At 45.1% G+C, this 23,585-nt stretch overlaps 1 protein-coding gene across 2 annotated transcripts in view; it reads left to right on the top strand.

Moving 5' to 3' along the window:
- LOC147747926 (flavin-containing monooxygenase 5-like) overlaps positions 1-23,585 on the top strand; it is a 418,557-nt gene that overhangs the window by 371,156 nt on the left and 23,816 nt on the right. For both annotated transcript variants that reach the window (XM_086956872.1, XM_086956863.1), the window contains exon 8: positions 12,282-12,354. In XM_086956872.1, coding sequence (XP_086812998.1) covers positions 12,282-12,354 — 73 coding nt within the window. The remainder of the gene's footprint in view (positions 1-12,281; positions 12,355-23,585) is intronic.

Genomic DNA, 23,585 nt, shown 5'->3' with positions numbered 1-23,585 from the left:
ACACAACCTCACCCTCACACACCCTCACCCCCCCACCCTCACACACCCTCACCCTCACACCCTCACACCCCATCACTCACCCTCACACTCACACCCCCTCACACACCCTCACCCCCTCTCACCCTCACACCCCCTCACTCAACCTCACACCCCCTCACCCTCTCACCCTCTCACCCCCTCACCCTCACACCCCCTCACCCTCACACACACCCTCACCCCCTCTCACCTTTACACCCCCTCACACTCCCTCACCCTCACAAAATCACTATGTGCTACCACAGCATCACTGAACGCCACAGCATCACTCGTTTGCCATCACAACATCACTCAGCGCCACCACATCATCAATCTCTGCGACCATTCAACAACACCTGGTTCAAATATGCTCTCTCAATGTTTGAAGCTTTATTACAAATGTAACAAAAACATGTTAATATTTCACTTCTGTTCTTGGAATTTCGTCACAATAAAATACACTGAACATAATCTTCACAAAAGTTATTTACAAAACTTTAAGCTATTGCCATTATAAATTACAATAACTTTTATTTAATTATTAACTATTAAAAAAAAATTAAAAGCCATTGTTATTTGTAATATCAATACATGTAAGTCATGTAAATACAACACATATTGCATTACAAATGCTATAGGTGTCACATTTGCGAAAGTTATAACTATTGGCATTGTAAATGACAAAGCTATTAATTTAGTTATTTTCAAAAACAAAATATAAATAAAAAAATTGTCATTTACAATGCCAATAGCTCAAACTTTCCTAATGCGAGACCTATTGCATTGCAAATGCTTGTTCTTTTAATGTTAAGGGAAGACTGTATTTACTTTAGATTGTTATTATCAGGCTGCAGATAGCAGTTCCTGAAAATGAGCAGTGCCCAGTCAGATGTATGGGCCAGGCTGGGGCACAGAGGTGACGAACTGAAGTGTTAAACTCCAAAATAAAAGTCTGTTAAAATACCTCTTAATGTTTTATGAAGCATGTTTATTCACTTAAAATTCTTCCCATTTAAACAAACACCATGTCCTCAGGCCTCTTTAAACAAGATGCTTGGAGACATAAGTACAAAGAAGTGGCAGGCGTGTCATTAGCTTCCTCTGCCTAATGACACGTTCCGCCATTTCTGAAATGCAGGACTGCACCATATTTACAAGAATATGGTGCAGCCCTGCGTCCCCCCTGTGCGGGCAGTAAGTTTAGGAGCCTAGCACCAACGCAGGTGCCCTTGCACCATAGTGCAAGGGCACCTGCGTTCAGGGGAAGATTGTTTATGATCAGGAAGGTCCCCCTTCCTGCACATGCACAATCTTTAAATGCTGCGTTGTTACATCAATGTGAGCTGCTTAATGCAGCACACACAGAATATCCAAAACAGCATTTTTTCCAAATGATTGTTTATGTACAGGAAGGGGTGTCTTTATATACTTAAACAATCATTGACATTTTGCTGTTTTCGTGTGCGTTGTACAACCTAGCACACATGAAAACAGCAAAAACAAGGAGAAATGAAACATTTCTCCTCGTTGCTCCAGGGTAGGGCCAGGTTTTCCCTGCTCCTGATTCTGGCACTGCCTCGTATATACGCCTTTCATGTAAATAGGAGGCAGCATCAGAATCAATGGGTGTTGAGGTGGAACGCCCACAGCAACACCCATTGTCCTCCCAGTTCATGCTAAGCATAGCGTGCAAGGGGGCCTTATTTACAAGGCAGCATTAAGCCACTTAACATGGCATAACACTGCCTGGTAAATGAGGCAAAGACCCTATTGCCACATGAACATCCTAAAAAGTGACGTTCCAGTGGCGATAGGGGTTTGTAAATATGCCCCTTGGTGTTTCTAAATGTGACACTTGGAAATAGGAGAAATTTTAAATGATGAGTTTTATGGAATCCACATGAATAAAATCAACTCTTCTGTTTAATTTTCTTGATGCAGTGCCATATTTATAAGTGAAAAATATGGCCATTTTTATCAGTTGGAGGAATTTAAAGTGCAGAAATGTTCTCCCTTCTCTGAACATTTTTGCACAACTTTTTTCTGCACTTTAAATTTCTCCCATTTGAGTTGTACATGTAACAGTGCCACATATGGCGAAAGATATGTTGTGTGTCACAACTACATACAACACAGTCTCAGTCACTCGTACAAACATATCCCATTCATATGCACACATATTCATAGATCTCAAAAGACCACACTGTCACCGACACACGTAGCAGCCCTGTGATAATGCCCCTAGTCAAAGTATTGTGTTCAAACCATGGGATCTGGCTCTGTGGCCATTAGGCTTAAAGCCAAATAGCCCGTGTGTGGGGGCACCTAGTAACAATGTGTGAGTTGCGTGGCCTTCTGTAGCTTACAATGATTTTCGCTCATCAGAAGTAGCTCTCACTACAGAAAAGGTTGGAGACCTCTGGTCTAACCACTGGCAATAGCTCGCGGGAGCATACCAACCCATCACGTTTTTGCTCAATGTGCCACCTCAGTATGCACCCAGCCATATGCAAATCAGCCTTGACCAAGCTCCTCATGGAACAGTCCAGCCCAAAGTACCAGGCCAGGTCTTCACCGAACCTGATCACAAGGAACCCAGAACTGGTTTAACCCCTGTAAGCGCTCATCAGCCAGGTATAGCTTGGTTCCAGTGGCACAGTGAGCACAGGACCCTCATCTGCCACTTTCCACTTAGGCTGGTACATGGAACACACAAAAGGTGATGGGAGGAATGCTTGCAATTTGCCTAACCACGGTCAATTACTCGGGGTAGCGTCCCACCCATCGTTCTTTTGCTTACCATACCATCTCAGTTTAGACCTATGCATATGCAAATCAGCTTTGAACCTGCTCCTCATAGGAGCAGTCTAGCCCAAACTTCCAGGCCAGGTCCTCATCAAAGCGGCACACAAGCAACCTAGGATTGGTGTCACTTAGATAAGGACTCATCAGCCACGTTTAGCTTGGTTCCAGTGACACAGTGAGCATGGGATCCCAGTCTACCCATGCCCTTGTCACTTATTGGTGTACATGAAACACACAAAAGGTGATGGGAGGAATAGTTCCCATGCAACCACCCACTGATTTTACAGCATTACCGGATTTACAAAGACTTGTAATCCTGGGAGTAAGTCAGAATTGTACGCCTTCCCCAGTGAAACATAACAAGGAGAACTATTCTCCTTATTTCCTCATTCCACATGTGCTGCATTTTGCTGCACACATAAAAAAGAGGAAAACAACATTAAGGATTGTTTTTGTGAATGAAGGTGTCCTGTCCTGCACAAAATTTGTTTTGCCTAACGCAGGCACCCTTGCACCATAGCATTGGTGCCAGGCAGCACACAGTGCAGCTGTGCTAGGAGGCAGCAGAAATGCAGCATATCTTAGTTGATATGGTGAGTGTCTGCAGACTCCATCTTACTCAGTGCAGCACAGCAACTTTGCTTGCTGCCCTGCCTTTCTTGAACATTTTGTAAATCTGCCCCTCTGGGCTTATTGAGCAATTCAGTTTGCTGTTTTTTCCACCCGGATCCGCCACAGGCAAAAAAGAATCAGGTTGCTTATGGCTTGGACCATGGCAGACGAGTTGATCACAGAACCTTAAAGAGAGTTTTTCATTAGCAAAAAAATATGTTTTCATGGGTTTCTTGTGCAAAAATAACAAGGTAATGGAAGGAGTGCTTGAATTCATCTCAGCCACTAGCAAACATTCCAGGTCGAATTCTAGACTGTAATCTCTTGTGGTCCCTACTGGACTGGACCTAGCTTGGCAGTTGGGACAGACTGTTGCCATGAGGAGCAGGGTCAGTAGTGATTTGCATAAGGCGGGCCGTTATCCAGAGGGACATGGTGGATGAAAAATGATGGATTGGAATACGGCCCGAGCAAGTGCCAGTGGCTGAGATTAATTGATATATACAGCAAACAATATCCCAACTGGTATTATTTTTGGACAAGTATAAAGGATATCTATACAGCATTATCCATCAAAGAACAAGGAAACTCAATTTGATTTTCATATGTGCTCAAGGCATCATTTTATCAGCATTTTTACGCAATATAGGACAATGTAGTTACAGTTGATATCAGCACTGTAATTTAATAAATAACAAGTGACAGCCCAAAGATGTACAAGGTGCACGAGTGCAAAAAGTGAGTGGCACTACGGCGACACAAGTGACAGTGAAAGCAGCGTGAACGGCGCAAAGTGTTGGTGAAAGAATTATATACAGTGGTTAAAAACAAAGTGGTTATCAAACAGTTCAATTTTTGTTTCACAATTTTTTCAAGAACCACTAAGTAAGGGGCGCCTAATGTCTTGCTGGAAAGTCGACGGTGTTTCGATCATCATCAGGACTGAGGGGCTGTACACAGTGCGTTAGGAAACTAAAAGCAAAAGCACAGGTTCTGGCGGTAGGAGAAGTCTCAATGTAGGTAAACTATCGTGCCCAAAATATCATCTTCAGTGTCACAAGTGCCTGGGAGCAGGAGTTAGTCAGTCAGTCAGAATATCTTTATTCGACTTATTACAAGTCATACAAAGAACATAAAAGAAAAAAATAATTACTTTGCAATGCAATGCCTACTATACATCTATTTACATTTCCCACACATAGAAACCTAATAAACAAACAGAAGAAAAATTTTAGACATGGATAAAATATTTCTATACAAATCTATCACGTAAACATGCTCAAACAACAAGAAAAGTTTTAAAGTAAGCTATGGCTAACAGGTTTCGCCCGCATTGCGGCTACCAGAAAGTTTGCCATACAAAAAGTAACATGTATGTTAGGTAGTAGTTGTAAAAAGAGCAGGGCTGGTCTTACTTGGACAAAACCAGCTTTTTTCAAAATAGGCAACAAATATTTCTTTCTCTGCTCATGGTATATACTACAAAACATAACAAAGTGCAGAGTATCCTGCACCGAAAAATTGTCGCAGCAGCACGGTGGGGCCTGCTCAGGCTTCTGCCAGGTCTTAAATGAACCTAAATAAAAATTTATCAAATTAAATCGGAACTTTGATAATAAAAACCGGTGATATGGGAATGTGACAAAGTTCAAGTAGGGGGCGAGTGAGGGTGTACAAACCAGGAGGTTATGTGCCCTTACTGCAGGTTTCAACAATTCGAGGTCCTCCCTCCGTGCTTCCTGCCTATCCCTAAATAACTCTTTGATGGTTACTATGTCCTGTCTCCTAATATTTTCCGGAGATGAAAAAGATCTGGGCGACCCAGATCTGCAAGGGTTTTAGCTAAGTATGCCAACCAAGGGATACTGGTGTATTTATCCAAAGATAAGACATCGTGCAAAATCTTGTGGTTCAGAGGTAGGTCATCATTTGTCCACAATTTCAACCACAAAGTTAGCGGAGCAAGGCTCAGGGTATCAGACAGATAGGGCAGACCCACCTCCTTATGGATGGAATACGTTGGGGTGGATTGCGGGACTGAGAGCAAGGATCTAATGAATCTATTTTCTGCTCTCTGAATTGGATCCAGGTTTACGTAACCCCATAGTTGGGAACCATAGGCCGCTATGGCCACTGGTTTGCTCTTGTAGATTTTCAGAAGAGCTTGCATGGGCCTAGCCCCTAGCTTCCCAGCAAAGCCCAAAACCGCTGAGGAGGATCTTATTACCGCCAATCTTTTTGCTCTTATCTGAGGGCCCCAAGTTCCTTTCTGGTCAAATATTACCCCCAAGTATGGAAATGTGGACACGTTGGTGACCGGGACTCCCCTGCAAAAAAATGTTTTGTGTCTTTTTTTGTTGCATTCACGCCCCATGACCATTGTGTGTGATTTAGAGGCATTGACCTTAAGGTCCAGCGTCTCCATGAAGCTACCAAAAGCGTCCAGGAGATGCTGTAGGCCAACCCCAGTGCGGGCTATCAGCACTGCATCGTCCGCATACAGGAGCGCTGGAATTTTCACATCTCCTGCATGCGGAACGTCGGCTGCCTGTCCCTGCAGGTGACTGCCCAGCCTGTTGATGTAGATGGTGAATAATACAGGGGCTAGAATACAGCCTTGCCGCACCCCCTTAAGGGATTTAAACAGGGGGGTACATCTGCCATCATTTGTGACTCGGACAGCTGCAAAAAGCTCCTGGTGCAGTTTAGCCATAAACACAACCAAAGACTCATCAATGCCCATCTCCAACAATAACTGCCACAATTTCGACCTATTCACCAGATCAAAGGCAGAGGAGAGGTCCATAAATGCAAGGAACATGGAGCCCTCCTTTGCCACTGTATATTTAGAAATTAATAGATGTAAGTTTATACATTGTTCGATCGTCCCCTTTTTTTCTCTGAATCCATATTGTAGTTCAGACAGCCCTCCACGGCTCTCAACGTTGTCATTAAGTCTGGCTAGAAGAACTCTGCCTAATATTTTTACCGTTGAGTCCAAAAGAGATATGGGCCTATAGGAGGCGGGATCATCTCGCTGGCCTTTATTTTTATAAATAGGGACTATGGTGGATGTGGCCCAAGAACTGGGTACATGGTTGTTGGCTGCGTTAAACACTTTTGACAATACCGCCGACCACAGTTTGGGAGAGTACATGAAAAAATCAGCGGGAACACCATCAGGGCCGGGAGCTTTATGTCTTGTTGTGGCCATCAGGGCTTTTTCTACTTCTTCGGGGTTGAAGAACAACGGGTCTGCCACTATAGCAGGTACTGAAACATCTGCAGTTCCTTTGGACCCACCCTCATATACATTTTTGAAGTGGTTTAGCCATTTGTCGTCGGTGATCACACAGTCCATAAGCGCATTATTGTCTTCAGAAAATAAAGGTTGTCTAATGATCTCCCAGAATCTTTTACTGTCCTTCAGTACTGCAGCTGAGAGGAGATTTTCCCATGCTTCGCGTTTAAGGGATTCTTTGCGGTTCTTAATGGCAACCTTGTAGCGTTTCCTTAATCTAACAATATCCTCCCCAGCCCTGGGAGAGGTTTTTAACGCTGTCAACAATGCTCTGTGCGCTTTTGAACAAGCAGAATCAAACCAACGTTTTGTTCCAGAAAATCCTTTTTTTGGTTTGACTAAAAGATCCTTAGCCACCTGGCCACAAATTTCCTCAAAAGCCTCTATAATTTCTTTACCTTGCGCCCCCGATTTTTGACAGATGGCCACTTTGTCCTTTATTTTTGGAAAATTTATTTCATAGAAATCATCCGGGATCACTTTGGCCCATTTCAGTCGTCTGTCTTGGTCGCAGGGTTTCGGGGGGTGTGCTGGTTTAAGTGCTTTTGGCGGTGCTCCCATCTGGCCACCCCAGGCCACTTCAAGTAGTACAGGGTTGTGGTCACTGTAGGGTATTATGACTGTACAATAGACCATAGACCGGTTTAAAATACCTTGTGAAACAAAGATGTAGTCTATCACTGAGCCATGGTGACTGCCAATGTAGGTTGGCGCCCTAGCGCCCTTATCGGGTTCATAAAGGTCATGGTTTGCTAATAATTCTTCTAACTCAGGCCCCTCTGTAGAGTGTTCAAAGTGGGGGCCCCGAGGAGCCTCCTCGCCCCCCTCAGTTACATTGTCACCTCTTCCCATACAACCCAAATTACATAGATGGATATTAAAATCTCCTAATAGGATAAACTCATAAACTAAATAGATATTCTGAGACACTTTATTTAAGATATTATCTAGGTTAGCGACATTACTCCCACTGTGTTCGCTGTTCCTAGAGTTGTAAAAATTAATATATATCGTCCTGCAATTGTTACTAGTCATCCTTTCAACCATTAGGATGTTTACGGAATCTGTATTTATCTGCCTATAGGTGCCCTTCAGATCTAGAGAAAACATAATGGCCAAACCTCCTTTAGCTCTGCCCATGCGGCTAGGGACTGCAGGGATAGAGAAGCAGGTGAATCCATCCCACCAGAAATTAGCCGATATGTCCCACGTTTCTTGCAGGGCAATTATATGTTGCTTAGAAATAAAGCTCACACATGCTTTGTCCTGTCGTTTTGCAGATGAGCCAGCTATGTTCCATGTTATGATTTTACAGGCGTTGGTAGGTAACCTCAGCTCTTTTTCCCCCAACAAACACCCCTCAGCTAAGCTTAAGGATCTGACCGCCTTGTTCTGAGCTACCTCAGGTGCGTTCTGTGTTGGAACGATGTTCAGGGTTGACGCTATGCAACCCTCCCCCTGGTATGATAGCCCAGGGTTGTCCAACGAGACATAACTCTCAGGTGTTTCATAAAATGTAAGCAGGCGGGGATCATCATTGGTGTAACACTGGCTAAGGTTTATTTCGGGTCTAGCTATGGACTCACTTGCTCGGACATTGCAAGGTTTAAGTCAATCGCAGTTGTTTAGATCCGCTAAGGGAGCATACCTATTCCCCAATCCGCCCCCCCAATCAAAAGGGGTAGCTGCCTGACTTTGACCCATAGCTGCGATGTTCCACATAGGTAAAGGGGTATTTGGGCGTATCGGAAAGTAGTCGTTTCTCGCCCATGGTACGAACCTATTGATTCACCCCATGGGATCTTGGCCCATCCAACCCGGGCCCCAACCATTGACGGCAGGGTCTGGTGGCATGGGAGGCCACAAATTTGACTCATGCGCGTGGTTAGATCTTCCGTGCTCAAAGTTAAATATAGGCCCAGGGCGCTCGTTGGGGAATCTATGTCTAAAACCGCCTTCCCAGTTTGGGGCGTTATTCGCTCTCCTAACTCTAGTAGGGTTAGAAAAAGTAGGGAGCTGAGCCTCACTATAGAAGAATTTTAGGGTGAGCGGGACTATAGAGCCGCTCCGCCTTTGGGGTGGGAAGATGTTATTCAAAATTTTTGGAAGGACTTCTGTGTTGGCAAAGTTTATAATCACACAGTCCCCCTTACATTTTTTGGGATTGGACCCAATCCAAGGTACCCTCCTGGTCATAACAATATCCCTTGCTAAACTATCCATCCCTTGGGGGGCCATGATCATGTTTGTAGTAAGCCAATGAAGAGCTTTATCCTTCAAGTCCTGTTTCGATTCTATTTTGTTTTGTGCTAAGACTGGGACATTTGCTAGTACTAGCACAACTGGGGAGGCTTCCAAAATGAATTGGGCTGATACATCCTCATGTATTGTCCCAATTATGTCCCCTGATGATGATATCGGCGCGGCTCCGCCTGCTAGGTCCTGAATGGGAGCCGTTAATAGAGTTGAAGCTACTGCTAAGGGCCCCTCTGGCAGTGTAGGCTGTGGGACACTCTCATTTGGTAGAGCCTCTACGGCTCCCGATGCCAATTTTGTGACAAGAGCAGATAGATTGGCCACCTCTACCACCAGATTACTTTGTGCACCCCCCGCCTTCTTAACCTCTGAAGTTAATTTGTCCAGTTTACCAATCAAGGGCTTGATGATTGTCCTAATTTTTATATCAATCATATCTTGGATCCGATTAAAGAGTTCATCATCAATAATACGTCTGGATTCTGCTTCGGCATCGAAGTCAATTTGTTGCCCTTCACGTCTTGGGGGTGGTGTGCTGCCTTTCTCCTGCCTTGTTGTTTCCCCCCTCTCTTTGAGTGAGATTTTCTACAGGTTCTCACTGGCCGTGGAACGGGCTGCCCCGGTGACGGTACTTCCTCGATGGAAAATGACTGGTGATTATACTCTGAGATGTTGCCGTTATTGGCCGACGAGTTAACCAAAACATGAGGATCTTCTACATCGCTGGCCAAGTCTTGTGGGATATGAACTAGGCTATTCGACTGGGGAAAATCTGGCGGTGTGGTCAGTAACTCTGGAGCAGTTGCCCTTGCGGGCGGACTTTCTAACGGAAGAACTGGCAATTGGCTCAAGCCTAGCGATTGCCTCCTCTCATTGTTGATCTTATTGACTTTTTGAACCACATATGAGAGCATTGTGTTGAGGGGCTCCGTCGCAGCAGATGCGGGCTTTTTCCTTACCATGATGCCTACCTCTTACAAACGACCGAATCAATTGACCAAGATATGTGTCAGGATCCACAGGCAGATGGCAGAAGACCTGGGGGTAATGAGGGTTAATAGAGTTCTGTACCTTACTAATCCCAGACGACGAACCTTAGGGGGGTGGCCTCGCCTCGCCTTCTCGTGCCTCTGAGGGCCACAGAGGGCCCGCCCTTTGCCCGGGCTTCGCCCCGGGCACTCCCGCGCGCTCCCGCGCAGCGAGGCACGTCACTTCTTGTAGGCGTTGGTTGGGAGGAACATGAGGGGCGGGCGGTCAGGGAGAGCGGGCCAGGTGACTTGGCCTCGGGATCGCCGGGGCTCCTGGGAGAGTAAGTCCCGGTTCCCAGCGCTCGCAGCCCTGTCACTCGCGCACACACCCTGCAGGTAACAACACTCGGCTGGGCGACCTTGGCGATGAGGGACCCGCGAAGCGGGTTCCGCGAGGTGTTGACTGGGTCCTCCCTTCTGCAGCAGCGATTCCTCCTTCCAGGTAACAGCACAGCAAACTATAGAACTTCCCGGTTTCCCGCTTGGGCGGGCTCCTTTTCAGCTGATTTGCAGGGCGGGGCGGTCAGGGAGAGCGGGCCAGGTGACTTGGCCTCGGGATCGCTGGGGCTCCTGGGAGAGTGAGTCCCGGTTCCCAGCGCTCGCAGCCCTGTCACTCGCGCACACACCCTGCAGGTAACAACACTCGGCTGGGCGACCTTGGCGATGCGGGACCCGCGAAGCGGGTTCCGCGAGGTGTTGACTGGGTCCTCCCTTCTGCAGCAGCGATTCCTCCTTCCAGGTAACAGCACAGCAAACTATAGAACTTCCCGGTTTCCCGCTTGGGCGGGCTCCTTTTCAGCTGATTTGCAGGGCGGGGCGGTCAGGGAGAGCGGGCCAGGTGACTTGGCCTCGGGATCGCCGGGGCTCCTGGGAGAGTGAGTCCCGGTTCCCAGCGCTCGCAGCCCTGTCACTCGCGCACACACCCTGCAGGTAACAACACTCGGCTGGGCGACCTTGGCGATGCGGGACCCGCGAAGCGGGTTCCGCGAGGTGTTGACTGGGTCCTCCCTTCTGCAGCAGCGATTCCTCCTTCCAGGTAACAGCACAGCAAACTATAGAACTTCCCCTGAAATCAGGGGTCTCTGGAGCCGTGTGGTCCGATCGGGGTTGAGAGCTGATCTCGGGGTGGAAGGAGAGATGAGACGGGTGATTCTGTCCTCGGAGTATTCCGATGAGCGGGTAAACCGCTGTTCGGGAGTGGCTATTGCTTCTAATTAGTTTCCTAACGCACTGTTTACAGCCCCTCAGTTCTGATGATGATCCTTACTCATATGGATCGAAACACCGTCGACTTTCCAGCAAGACATTAGGCGCCCCTTACTTAGTGGTTCTTGAAAAAATAGTGAAACAAAAATTGAACTGTTTGATAACCACTTTGTTTTTAACCACTGTATATAATTCTTTCACCAACACTTTGCGCCGTTCACGCTGCTTTCACTGTCACTTGTGTCGCCGTAGTGCCACTCACTTTTTGCACTCGTGCACCTTGTACATCTTTGGGCTGTCACTTGTTATTTATTAAATTACAGTGCTGATATCAACTGTAACTACATTGCCCTATATTGCGTAAAAATGCTGATAAAATGATGCCTTGAGCACATATGAAAATCAAATTGAGTTTCCTTGTTCTTTGATGGATAATGCTGTATAGATATCCTTTATACTTGTCCAAAAACAATACCAGTTGGGATATTGTTTGCTGTATATATCTCTCCACCCCAATCCCAACAAGGTTGAAGGGTTTTCACTCCTGTTTTTCATACATGAGATTAATTGAAGCATTCCATCCATCAGCATGTTGTTGCAGATGGTTTTCTTTTAGCATTTCATTGGGGAATAGATCCACTTTGTGGACCGGAACATGAAAAAAGGCAGTGAACATGGCATCTAAGTACCTCCCTTTTCAGTGTGGCACCCCAAACATCATTTCCACCAGTACCTGATCTGCACAAAGGCCTTCCTGTTGTCAGAGAGAGGGCTAGCTTCATCATCCATCAAATCATCATCCCTCACTCTAAATGCGGTGGAGAATAAGAGAGGTGTGCAGAAAGGACTGCTGCAAAGTTTTGGCTGTTCATTCCTTACCACATACCACTAACAGTGGAGATGGTAAGGGACAGCTTTGGCAGTGGAAAGTGTATATAAAAACAGTACTAGAGTCTGTCAATGTATTACTTTTCATGGGCACTCTGACTTCATTGTTAACAGTGAATCATTGAATGCAGTACTTTGTCTTCATGGATGTTTTTTTTCTTTTCATGTAGGACTCGTCAAGCTCCCCTCTTCCAACGACATGATGATGGAATGTACTCAGAGGAAAGAGATGATGGAGAAACGGTAAATGTTCATAAATTGAGGAGTTGAGTGAGCAAGAAAGCATGGCTGCTGACTGACAAATGAGTGAGATGACTCACTGAGTCATCGTAGCAGTGACTGAAAATTTAAGTGAGAGAGTGAGCGCATGACAATAAATGAGAAAAAGAGTCAGTAGGTTAGTCTTAGTGAGTTTGTCAATAAGTGAGCGAGGAGCAGCATCGGTCACTGGGCGACTGAGTGATAGAGCAGGTGTGGGTATGATGGCTAAGTGGGCGATTGAGTGACTGAACATATGGGTGAACAACCAAGAAGCGAGTAAACAGGCCGGCCAGACCAGTCAGTCAGTCAGAAATTCAGAGTGCACTTTGGAAGCTTACTCACTACTTCACACTAAAGTGGCTAGTATACAAACATTGTCAGCCAGAATCTGAGCACAGAATAGCATTTCATTTAGGTGTTGTTTGAATTGAACATGGGAAGCAGTATTTAAGAAGAGCAAGCCACATTACCTCAGTCCTAATCTCAGACCAGTTCTTGGGCACTTATGTGACTCAAGGAGAGTAAGGTTATCTTTTAAAGTACAAGAACCAGATAATACTGTGAGCTTGCTAAGTAGCCAAGTGCATCCTTTTTTGGTCTGACATTAGCCAAGTCCTTTGATTTTACAAAAATTATATGTATAATACACTAACTTATAGGAGCTTTCAGCCAGCCCGCTTCATCCATAGCTTGTAGTTGTAGTCATGGACGTTTTTCTCCTGACCACTATAGCTACAGCATAAGGAAGTGGGACAGCCCACATAACTTCATTGTGAATGTCGGCATTCTGCCCTTTCACAAGGAGCACATCCACACACAAAGTAGGTCTCTTAAGTGCTAGGAACTAATGTGTACATTTTAAGACAGAAAAAAATATTTTTGCTTTTAGCCAATGTTTTTTTTTAGATTGACGTGGGGTGATTAGCGAATGTTTTTTTTTAGATTGACGTGGGGTGATTAACTTTCCAAACAATAAAGTTTTGCAAAACAATCGGGCAGTAACAATCCGGCAGAGGTAACATTTTTGGGAGTACTCATTTTATAAAAATTTTGCTAGTTTTAATTTCCTAACAAACATGAAAAGTTTAATTCTGGTTCCCACATGATCAAAGTTTTATGGTTAACAGTATGATAGTCCCAATATCAAGTTTTTGTGATCCTCATCGGTAAGTATCATATCTAAAAGATAAATCACCGTCATGGTCTCTTTACTCGATATCCCATGTTGCTTCTCGTCACTTTACTACCACAGTCTTCGGCGTTATCTTTTTCCTTGGCCATCTCTTCTGCTCTTCCTTTGCCTCTTTGTCGTGTGTTGCCTCGTCAGGGTCTGTGATTTGTTCTCCTGCCCATCTTTAACAAATCAAACTCATCTTGAAGTGTGGTATGTCCGCCCATTCTTCTACCTTCTTCATGATCTGTATCTGATGTACTAGCATCACTGGTAGAGGGCTCCTGCTGGGTTCTCGCCATCCCTTTGAGTTTCTGCCTCCGTAGTTTATCAAAACGTTTCACAAAAGGTGTAAATTTGTCCAGATTCATAGTCAATACGGTCCCTAATAAATTTGCATAGCTTCTCTTGTACTGTTCCATCTTCCAATGCAATCAGTCTGTCCCCCATAGCTTTCATTAGAGATTGAACTAGTTACTTGTTAGTGTGTTTTTCAATTTTCTCCTTTATATCTTTAATTTCACTTAGGATCCTCTCTCTGTCGATCTCAGCGTATTTTATCAGGATTCTCATCATCCCTGCAGAGATATTCTGATCAACAAAGAACTTCCACAGACCCCAGAACACTTCCTCTTAGGGTGGTTCCCTCACACGGCCTTTATATTAGCTAAACGATAGATAGCCAGGAACTGGAAAGCCCTGGGCAGACCAAGATTCACCACTTGGATGAGAGAGCTAAAACGATGGGCAGCGACGGAAGGGCGACTGCTACTCCGAGAGGCCAGTAGGGGAATAGGCAAAATGTAAAGGGCCAGAACCTGGGAGGATCTTGTGGGGGAACTAGTGGCAGCTGACGCAGACGCTAGCAGCGAATGAAATGTCTCGAGGGTGGCAACACTGGTCCCAGAAGACAAGCAAATAGAGCAACCTGCTCCACACACCTGAAGGACACAGCGGGGCAACAACCATTTTCCAGGGCCCTTACATCTGCTAACCTCTTTGTACATTTTATACGGATTCCGCCTATTAGCAAGCAACTCAAGGGGGGAGGGGGGATAGTTTGTTATGAAACAGTTTTGGGGGAAAACATACCACGTTTGAACCAGCGCAAATGTACATGGCCATGTATGTATTGCTATAGCACAAATGCCAATAAAAGATGATTAAAAAAAAATCCCTGCAGCGATATTGGCATTATGCTCTGCCCACTCTCTTAGCATTTAGGGATTAGGATTTTCATGGCTCTGCATTGTTTGAATTCTCAGGCCTCCAGGCACTCTCCCCATATCCAGATATTTTTGCAGGGACTCAAATTCCCACCATTTGGTTAGTTCGGTCTTTTTGAGTTTTTCTAACATTCTGTTTTGCATGTACACTTTGTCACTGCCTCTGGGTGCTCTCCCAGTGGTATTGTTTGCACTCTGTCCTGCTGTATCCGAAAAAATAATAGCAGACCGTAACAGTCTTGCAGCAAACACCGAAGTTGTGTTCTACGTCATGGCCTCTCCCGTTCACGTGATACTTTCAAAAATCACGGCTATGGTGTAACGCCCAACACTCTTAAGCTGCGCCTCACTCCGCAGTCCAGTACGCGCTCAGCACACAAGAGTCACGCACCTCCGAGCAGCGGTGCTCCGTTTTCGACCATCCTCCGACTGCCTTTACTGGTCCTCCTGCCTTTGGTGCTGGCTCTCTCACTGCTGCACTCCAATTTGCTGTGCGGGGTCTGACAGGCTGCTTTCCGCTTCCTCTCCAATGTGGCTATGCCTGACTGCGCCTGATCGTTGGTGGTGCCTCTCAATGCGTCTCACCGCCTACATCAAACATTACCAAGAATCCTCTCAGGAATAGTTGAAGGTGCAGCACTCAGTGCTCTGAAGATTTGTAATTTACGGGTGAGTAAAACAACAACAGTCTCTCAGGACGCGTTTCGGCTTCCACCTTCATCAACATAGTTGCAACCATTTCGAACATTGTATTTATACCTCCATACATGTCGCTGTCTTTTTTTTTTCATAAACAGGGAAAAGTTACACAAGTGTTGCCCAAGTAGGCTATGGGGTTACACACAAATTAAAACAAGATTCCCTTCCCTAAAGCCAATCACCATGTTTGAGACGGATTTACATAACGTCATTACATGGCATTAGGATCAGCTAGCGGTGGCGAAAATTGCCGCTAACTCTAGTTTCATGGCAATAAAAATCTTGGCGCTGGCGTGAAAAAAGTGGCAGACAGCCAATTAGGAGCAAAAAAAATCACGTTAGTCAGCCCAACGTCACTTATCAGCCTCAATTGGCAAAAAAAAGAGCTGGCAAATACACCTCTAAGGAAAAAAAATAAAAGCACTGGAATGCAGAATGGGGCAGCCAGGATCAAGTTCAGCACAGGTCAACAACCACCCCCACCCCCCTAAGCCCCCAAACAACTACAATGACCAGCCAGAGTCCCAGGGGAAGAGGAAATGCAGAATTATGGCCTCATTTATAAAACAAAAAGTGGCACTTCGCTATGGAAAAACAGGGATGCAGCACTTTTCATTGCTTGCGGCACCACTGCGCTGATGCCTGGAAACAAGGGCAGTCCCCAGGAGCTAGAGGACTCACTGGGCCTGCGTCTGAGACCCAGAGTGGAATGCATCGGTGCTGTATAGCTACTGTTACTAATGAATTACTTGCCTTATTTTTGGCTAAACATCAGAACTGAAACAAATGTTTATTTTGATCACAAAGTGTCGTTTTTTTTATTTTATTTAGATTTAAATCATTTATTCATTTTTATCTCAGGAGAATTAAATTTTAACCAAGTTCATTTTTTAAGACCTTGTGTACAACATAACAATAAATAACATATATTCAAATATATATTTGCCAGTAGAAAATTAGAACAAACAAATCGACATGATTCCATTCATACCATCAGTCATACAACTTTCACACCACACTATGTACACAATATATACAGACAAATATACAAGAAACAATGTGAATTATTTCCAAAATGTAATCAAGTGGATTACAATAAAGCCAAAAACATTTGTATTTTATAAAAACTGTTTGATATTTTTCACAGTTTATAATTTCTTTTAGGCTTATAGAGTCTACGCGTTTCGAACTCAAATGAAATAATGAGTTCTCATCAGGACCAAGGTGTGTGAAAGAAAAAAGGGTGAGACTTATTGGTTTTCAATTGAACTCTAATGCTACACTGCCTTTTTCTACTGCAAGCTAGTGCCTCTTACCTCTCAATTAGTTAGAGACCAGCAGACGTGTGGATATGTCCAAAAGATCAACCATCTATCAAAGGAAACATATGGAACACCATCAGCTACTGAAATGTGTCTATTTATCATGCACCATGCAGGCATGCACCTCTCAATTGAGCTTACTTGGTCAGAGTGGCCGGATCCCACGTAGGTGTACGAGGTCCGCCTGTTAAGTGCTGTGTGTCTGTGAAAACAAGGGGGCGGGTAAGTCCTCGCGGTGATTGTAGAGCGTGAATATGAATTTAGGCTAGCCAGGTCTGTGCTTACCTTGAAAGCGGTAAGTGGGTCTGTTTATCCGAGGTTGCAGCCAGCGCCGGTTATTTTAAAATTGAATATGAATAGTCTGTCAAATATAGATCACGGATGCCTCCATGTAGGATTTTAACGTGAGAGATCTGGTTCATCGAAATGCGAATCTTACCTCCGTTAATACGCGGCAGCTGTGCAAGCCTATACTACAACTCCCACAATTCATAATAAGGGAATGCAGTAAAATCTAATTGAGTCTCCCGAAATTGCTCTATACAAGGGAGCAGCAAACTGAGAAATCTTCCTTTGGAAGCACTCGAGGCACGGTTTCGAACTTGATCCTCAATTGTTTTCATTGAATTTTGTGGCAATTTTTTCTTCTCGGCTCGTTTTATAATATGATATTTAAAGCGAGAAATCAGCACAGAAACTACTCGCCCCATGATCCTTCGCAGACCCGGAAGTATTGCACAGCGAGGACGTCGAGCAGAAGCCACGGAAAATTGTTCCGGACTGCCGCGTATTAACGGAGGTAAGATTCGCATTTCGATGAACCAGATCTCTCACGTTAAAATCCTACATGGAGGCATCCGTGATCTATATTTGACAGACTATTCATATTCAATTTTAGAATAACCGGCGCTGGCTGCAACCACGGATAAACAGACCCACTTACCGCTTTCAAGGTAAGCACAGACCTGGCTAGTCTAAATTCATATTCACGCTCTACAATCACCGCGAGGACTTACCCGCCCCCTTGTTTTCACAGACACACAGCACTTAACAGGCGGACCTCGTACACCTACGTGGGATCCGGCCACTCTGACCAAGTAAGCTCAATTGAGAGGTGCATGCCTGCATTGTGCATGATAAATAGACACATTTCAGTAGCTGATGGTGTTCCATATGTTTCCTTTGATAGATGGTTGATCTTTTGGACATATCTACACGTCTGCTGGTCTCTAACTAATTGAGAGGTAAGAGGCACTAGCTTGGAGTAGAAAAAGGCAGTGTAGCATTAGAGTTCAATTGAAAACCAATAAGTCTCCCCCTTTTTTCTTTCACAGACCTTGGTCCTGATGAGAACTCATTATTTCATTTGAGTTCGAAACGCTTAGACTCTATAAGCCTAAAAGAAATTATAAACTGTGAAAAATATCAAACGGTTTTTATAAAATACAAATGTTTTTGGCTTTATTGTAATCCACTTGATTACATTTTGGAAATAATTCACATTGTTTCTTGTATATTTGTCTGTATATATTGTGTACATAGTGCGGTGTGAAAGTTGTATGACTGATGGCATGAATGGAATCATGTCGATTTGTTTGTTCTAATTTTCTACTTGCAAATATATATTTGAATATATGTTATTTGTTGTTATGTTGTACATAAGGTCTTAAAAAATGAACTTGGTTAAAATTTAAGTCTCCTGAGATAAAAATGAATAAATGATTTAAATCTAAATAAAATAAAAAACGACACTTTGTGATCAAAATAAACATTTGTTTCAGTTCTGATGTTTAGCCAAAAATAAGGCAGGTAATTCATTAGCAGCACGTGCATCTTCTGTTGTTTATTATTAGCTTGTGGCAAGCTGTGCTGTTGGGAGCCCAAACCCAGTAGTTTTTGTTCAAAGTATAGCTACTGTGGCCTGACAGTGAAGCCAGGCCACGTCGGGCCCAAACCTGTGGGCCGCGTCTGTATACATCGAGGCATCGGCGATCACCCTTACCTGGTGGCAAAGTCTGGCAAGTCGCATTCAGACACATTGCTGACCTGTGTGAGAAAACCGCCTGGTGGCCCTTGGAGCCGTGATCTTTAGAAGCGCTCCTGCGCACAGATGTGGGGAGGTCTGCCTTGCATAACATATGCCACCACTACACCGGGGTGCACGGAGAAGATTGCCAGTGGCGGCCCTCACCTCTCTGCATCACAGGCCGGAGTAGGTGGCGCTGCCCAAGCACTTTGGAGGGTGAGGCCCCTGAGCTGCGCTGAACTTGTGTAGTGGGAGTGCATGACTTCACGCCTAAGAGGGCCCTGTTGCATCACCTGCATCGGGAGGTTCTGCAGCTGACTCAGTGGCAACTGCTGTACCCATGTTTGTGAAATTCAGATTGACTGAGGCTCCTACTGGCTGAGTCATAGATTCAGAGAGAGCATGGTGATTTGAGCCCGGTGTTGATGTCCAGGTGAGGAGAAGGTGGGACGGGGAGCGGAGGAGGCCTGGAGGCCGTGTCGGGCCCAGGCATAGCGCCTGTGAATGGCGTATACCATGCCCTGAGCAATCCCTGCACTGCAGAGGACCCACATTGCCAATGACACCACACAAGACTGGTAGAGGACTCCAGTTGCTAATATCCGCCATTGGTGGCAGCAGGTGCCAGAAGCACAGGGTCGGTTTGGGCCCAGGCCCTTGGGCATGCAACTTGATCCACTGTTACTCGCTGGGGCACTGGGGAACACAGAATCTGTTAGTCACTGTGAGGCAGGAGGAGGCAACTGGGTGGTGCTACCTTTCCTTGCTCCCTGTTAGTACGCTTTTGGATTTATGGGGGACTATCCCTTGGTGGACTTGCTCCTTCCACAGGGCAGCGGCATCTGGTAGCTGCTGCTGCTGTCCCTTTCTGCTGCTGCTGTTTTCTCTGACCCAGAGGTCAGGAGTTCGAGGCCCTCCTCCTCCCACAGGCTCCTGCCTGTGCCTCCTCGCTGATGGTCCAGTGGTAGTGCGTCACTACTCTGCTGCTCGACTGCCCTCCTGTCCCTCTTTTCTGCTGTTTCTGTCCCTCTTACTGCTCTTCTCCATTGCTTTACTGCCTCTGCCTTTGGCTTTGTTTTTGTCACTGTCCCTCCCTCTTTGCCGCTGCAATCCCCAGTGGCCTTGCCCCCCTAGAATGTCCTTTATCTCTCCTGCATTTCCCAGCTCCCAGCTGTTCAGCCCCCCACAACACAACTTAATGGCGTCCAGACAGACGCACCAATGCCAAACCTGTCTGCGTCTGTCTGCGCCTGGACCACGCCTAGTGCCAGGGACCCTGCATCTCGAGAACTCCACCGCTATGGCACCAGCACCCACCTCGCCCTCAACTCTTGACGCCATGCCGCCTGCCATCTAGCATCACACAGAATACCCTTGGGCCAAATCTGCCCAAGAATTCAACAAAACGCCACTAAGCTGCGAAGAGTTCTCAAACTTTTTCACCGACAAAGCCACCAAACTAGACAGAGAACTCAAGAATGCTGCAGACAATAATGACTACCACACACCATCATCAGTCAACACTACGTCAAGAGAAGGGGAGATGTTGCTAAAAAACAATGCACACTGGGACTCCTTTAAACTACTAAACCAGTATGACATTGCTAAAACGTTAGCTGACATCAAACCTAACAATCACTATAACGACCCACTACCATCAAAATGCCTGAAAGATGTCAAGCATATCTTGATTCCAATATGAACAAAAATAGTAAACGCCTCTCTCGCCCAGGGGATCCTCCCAGAATGCCTAAAAACATGTAAAGTAATACCGATCATCAAAAAACCTGCAGTAGACCCAGCTGATACAAATAACTATCGCCCAGTGACCAACATTCCACTCCTTGCCAAATTAATTGAGAAATGTATTCAGAAACAGCTGAACCAACACATCGACATTTTCTCGCTATTAGATGACTGCCAATCGGGATTCAGAACAGGGCACAGCACGGAAACGGCAATCCTTCACATTTTCGATGATGCTCTACAAGCACTAGATCAAAACCGATCTTGCCTACTCATCCTTCTAGACCTATCATCGGCATTTGACACAGTCAACCATGAAAAATTACTGAACAGACTCCAGGACAGGATGGGATTATCCGGCACAGTACTAAAATGGTTTGAATCCTTCCTACACAACAGAAGTCAAAGATTCCTGGTCAACCAATCACTCTCACCATCTTGCCCAAAGGAAATAGGAGCTCTTCAAGGATCGACACTATCTCCAGCATTGTTTAATCTGTACATGAATGAATGAATGAGTACCCTCTTGTAGAGCGCATGGCTACTCTCGAGCATCCCAGCGCTGTAAGACCAGAGGACATCGAAAAGACACTATTGGAACAAGAATGTCTTTAATCTCTTCCTGAAAGCTAGATGGTTGGATTCATGCCTGATGTTGTCTGGGAGTTTGTTCCATCCTTTGGCTGCTTGTACAGAGAGCCGGCGGCCACTCATCCGAACCAGCTTCACCCTAGGTACTACCAGCAAATTACGCTGGTTAGATCTTAAAGATCTCACCGATTGATGGCGACGGAACATGGGATCAAGAATGGATGGGCCAGCACTATGGATGGACTTATGCGCCAAACATAAGGTTTTAAACATAATCCTTTCCTGAATGGGTAGCCAATGAAGCGATCGAAGTGAGGCCTTAGCCGAACATCGTTTGGGGACTTTCATGAGCAGCCGAGCTGCACAATTCTGCACAGATTGCAGAATTTTTATGGTACCAACTGGGGCCCCCATGTAGACAGCATTTGCATAGTCCAGCCGCGACAAGATCAGCGACTGGACCAGCATTCGTCTAGCTTCGAATGGAAGGAGATCTAGAACTTTTTTTAAGACTCTCAGCAATCCATAACAAGTCGCGGCCACCTTCTTAGCCTGGTATTGAAATCCTAGCGAGGAGTCCAACCAGATCCCCAGGCTTTTCATTTGGGTCTTAGGTACCGGAGGGGGTCCCAGACAATACGGCCACCAGGGGTCCAAGTTGATTGGGGCTTTATAGCCCAGAAGCGTAATGTCCGTTTTGGCCCCATTTAACTTTAAAAAAGAAGAGGTCATCCATTCCAGGACTTTGGTGAGACACGGGGTCAAATTATTGATCCCCTGATCTAAAGCATCGTCCCTCACCAAAGAAACAACCAGCTGCGTGTCATCGGCGTAGGTGACAAGTTGGATTCCCCAGGGAAGTACCACCTCAGCCAAAGGTCTCATATAAATATTAAACAGCGTAGGGCTGAGTGATGATCCCCTTACAAAAATACTGCGAAATTCCAAAATATCCTACCACATGTATGCGGATGACACGCAGATATACATCAAGATCGCGTCCTTGGAAGACATCATGCTAATGAATGAAGCCCTCAAAATGACGTTAAAATGGTTATCTACCAATCATCTGAAGCTAAATGCACATAAAACTGAATTCTTACTTATTTCGCCTCTAAAGAACCAAACAGAAGTGAAGAAATGGTCTAAAATGATCACTGCGTTAAGCTGCACCCCAACGCTAGTGAATTCGGCAAAATCACTCGGAATTACACTGGACGAGAACCTAGACATGAAAGTCAACATCAAGGCAATGACAAAAAACACTCGTTTTCACCTAAACTACTTAAGAAAAATGAAATCGTTTTTAACAGAGTCAGATCTAAAACTAGCAGTACAATCACTGGTCATTTCGAGAATTGAATACGGATGCACAACGTTAACAGGTCTAGCGAAAATTTCAATAGCTCCATTGAAAGCATGCCTTAATGCAGCAGCAAGACTTATCACTGGAACAAGGAAATTTGACTGTATCTCCCCACATCTGAAGGCGTTAAATTGGCTACCGTACGAAGCTAGAATACAACTGAAATTGGCATGTATCACCCACAAAGCTATTCATCACAACACACCTACATACCTCGCCCAGAAAATTGAATTATCGGGAGGAAACAGACCTGCAAGGAGTGCCAATGATCTGATGCTGAGACCACCAATTTTCAAAAAGAAAAGAACTTACGATAGAGCGTTTTCTGGAGCGGCCCCCAGAATCTGGAACTCTCTCCCTCCGAACATTAGGAAAATCACAAATACGGCAAGATTCAAGAGAGAATCTAAGAGCTTTCTTATGAGTAAATTCCTCTCATAGACAAGACAACACATCAACCGGACTTAAAGGATGCAAAAATTTTATAACTATGGGAAGTTTGTAGGATCTCATTTCACTCTTTGACGATATCAGAAGTTGTCACGTTACTGACTCTGGACTGAAATTACTCAGAAGACAACTGTAAAGCTGCTAATTAAGATCGCATAACCCCTATCCTACCTCAGATTATTGTACTATACGTATTGTACACGTTTGAAAGATATGTATATAACATTTTATTTCTATTCTTTATTTCTATTTTCATTGTCTTGACCTGTCATGTTAAGCGCTCTGATACCTAAGGGTCTTGTTCGCGCTATAGAAAACTTTTTAATAAATAATAAATAAATAAATACTTGGAGACCTCAACTTCCACCTTGACAACCCCAGTGACCAAAACACCACCTCCCTCCTGGAGAACCTTGCCAACATCAGAATCAATCAGCTAGTCACCGCACCAACCCACACACATCACCACAAGATTAGGAAGATCTACAACAGCTTCAACACCCCTGATCCAGCCACCACACTCGCCACCATCGTACACAACCAAGCCGCACCCCAACAGAGGGGCTCTGCTGGACCCCTTTCACAACAGGGGACACTATCAAGACCATGAAGAGCA

Source organism: Lissotriton vulgaris, chromosome 1_1 (genome assembly GCF_964263255.1).
Source record: "Lissotriton vulgaris chromosome 1_1, aLisVul1.2, whole genome shotgun sequence".
NCBI classification, from domain to species: Eukaryota; Metazoa; Chordata; class Amphibia; order Caudata; family Salamandridae; genus Lissotriton; species Lissotriton vulgaris.
The sequence above is the reverse complement of the archived record's forward strand: the minus strand, read 5'-3'. Positions and strand labels throughout refer to the sequence as shown.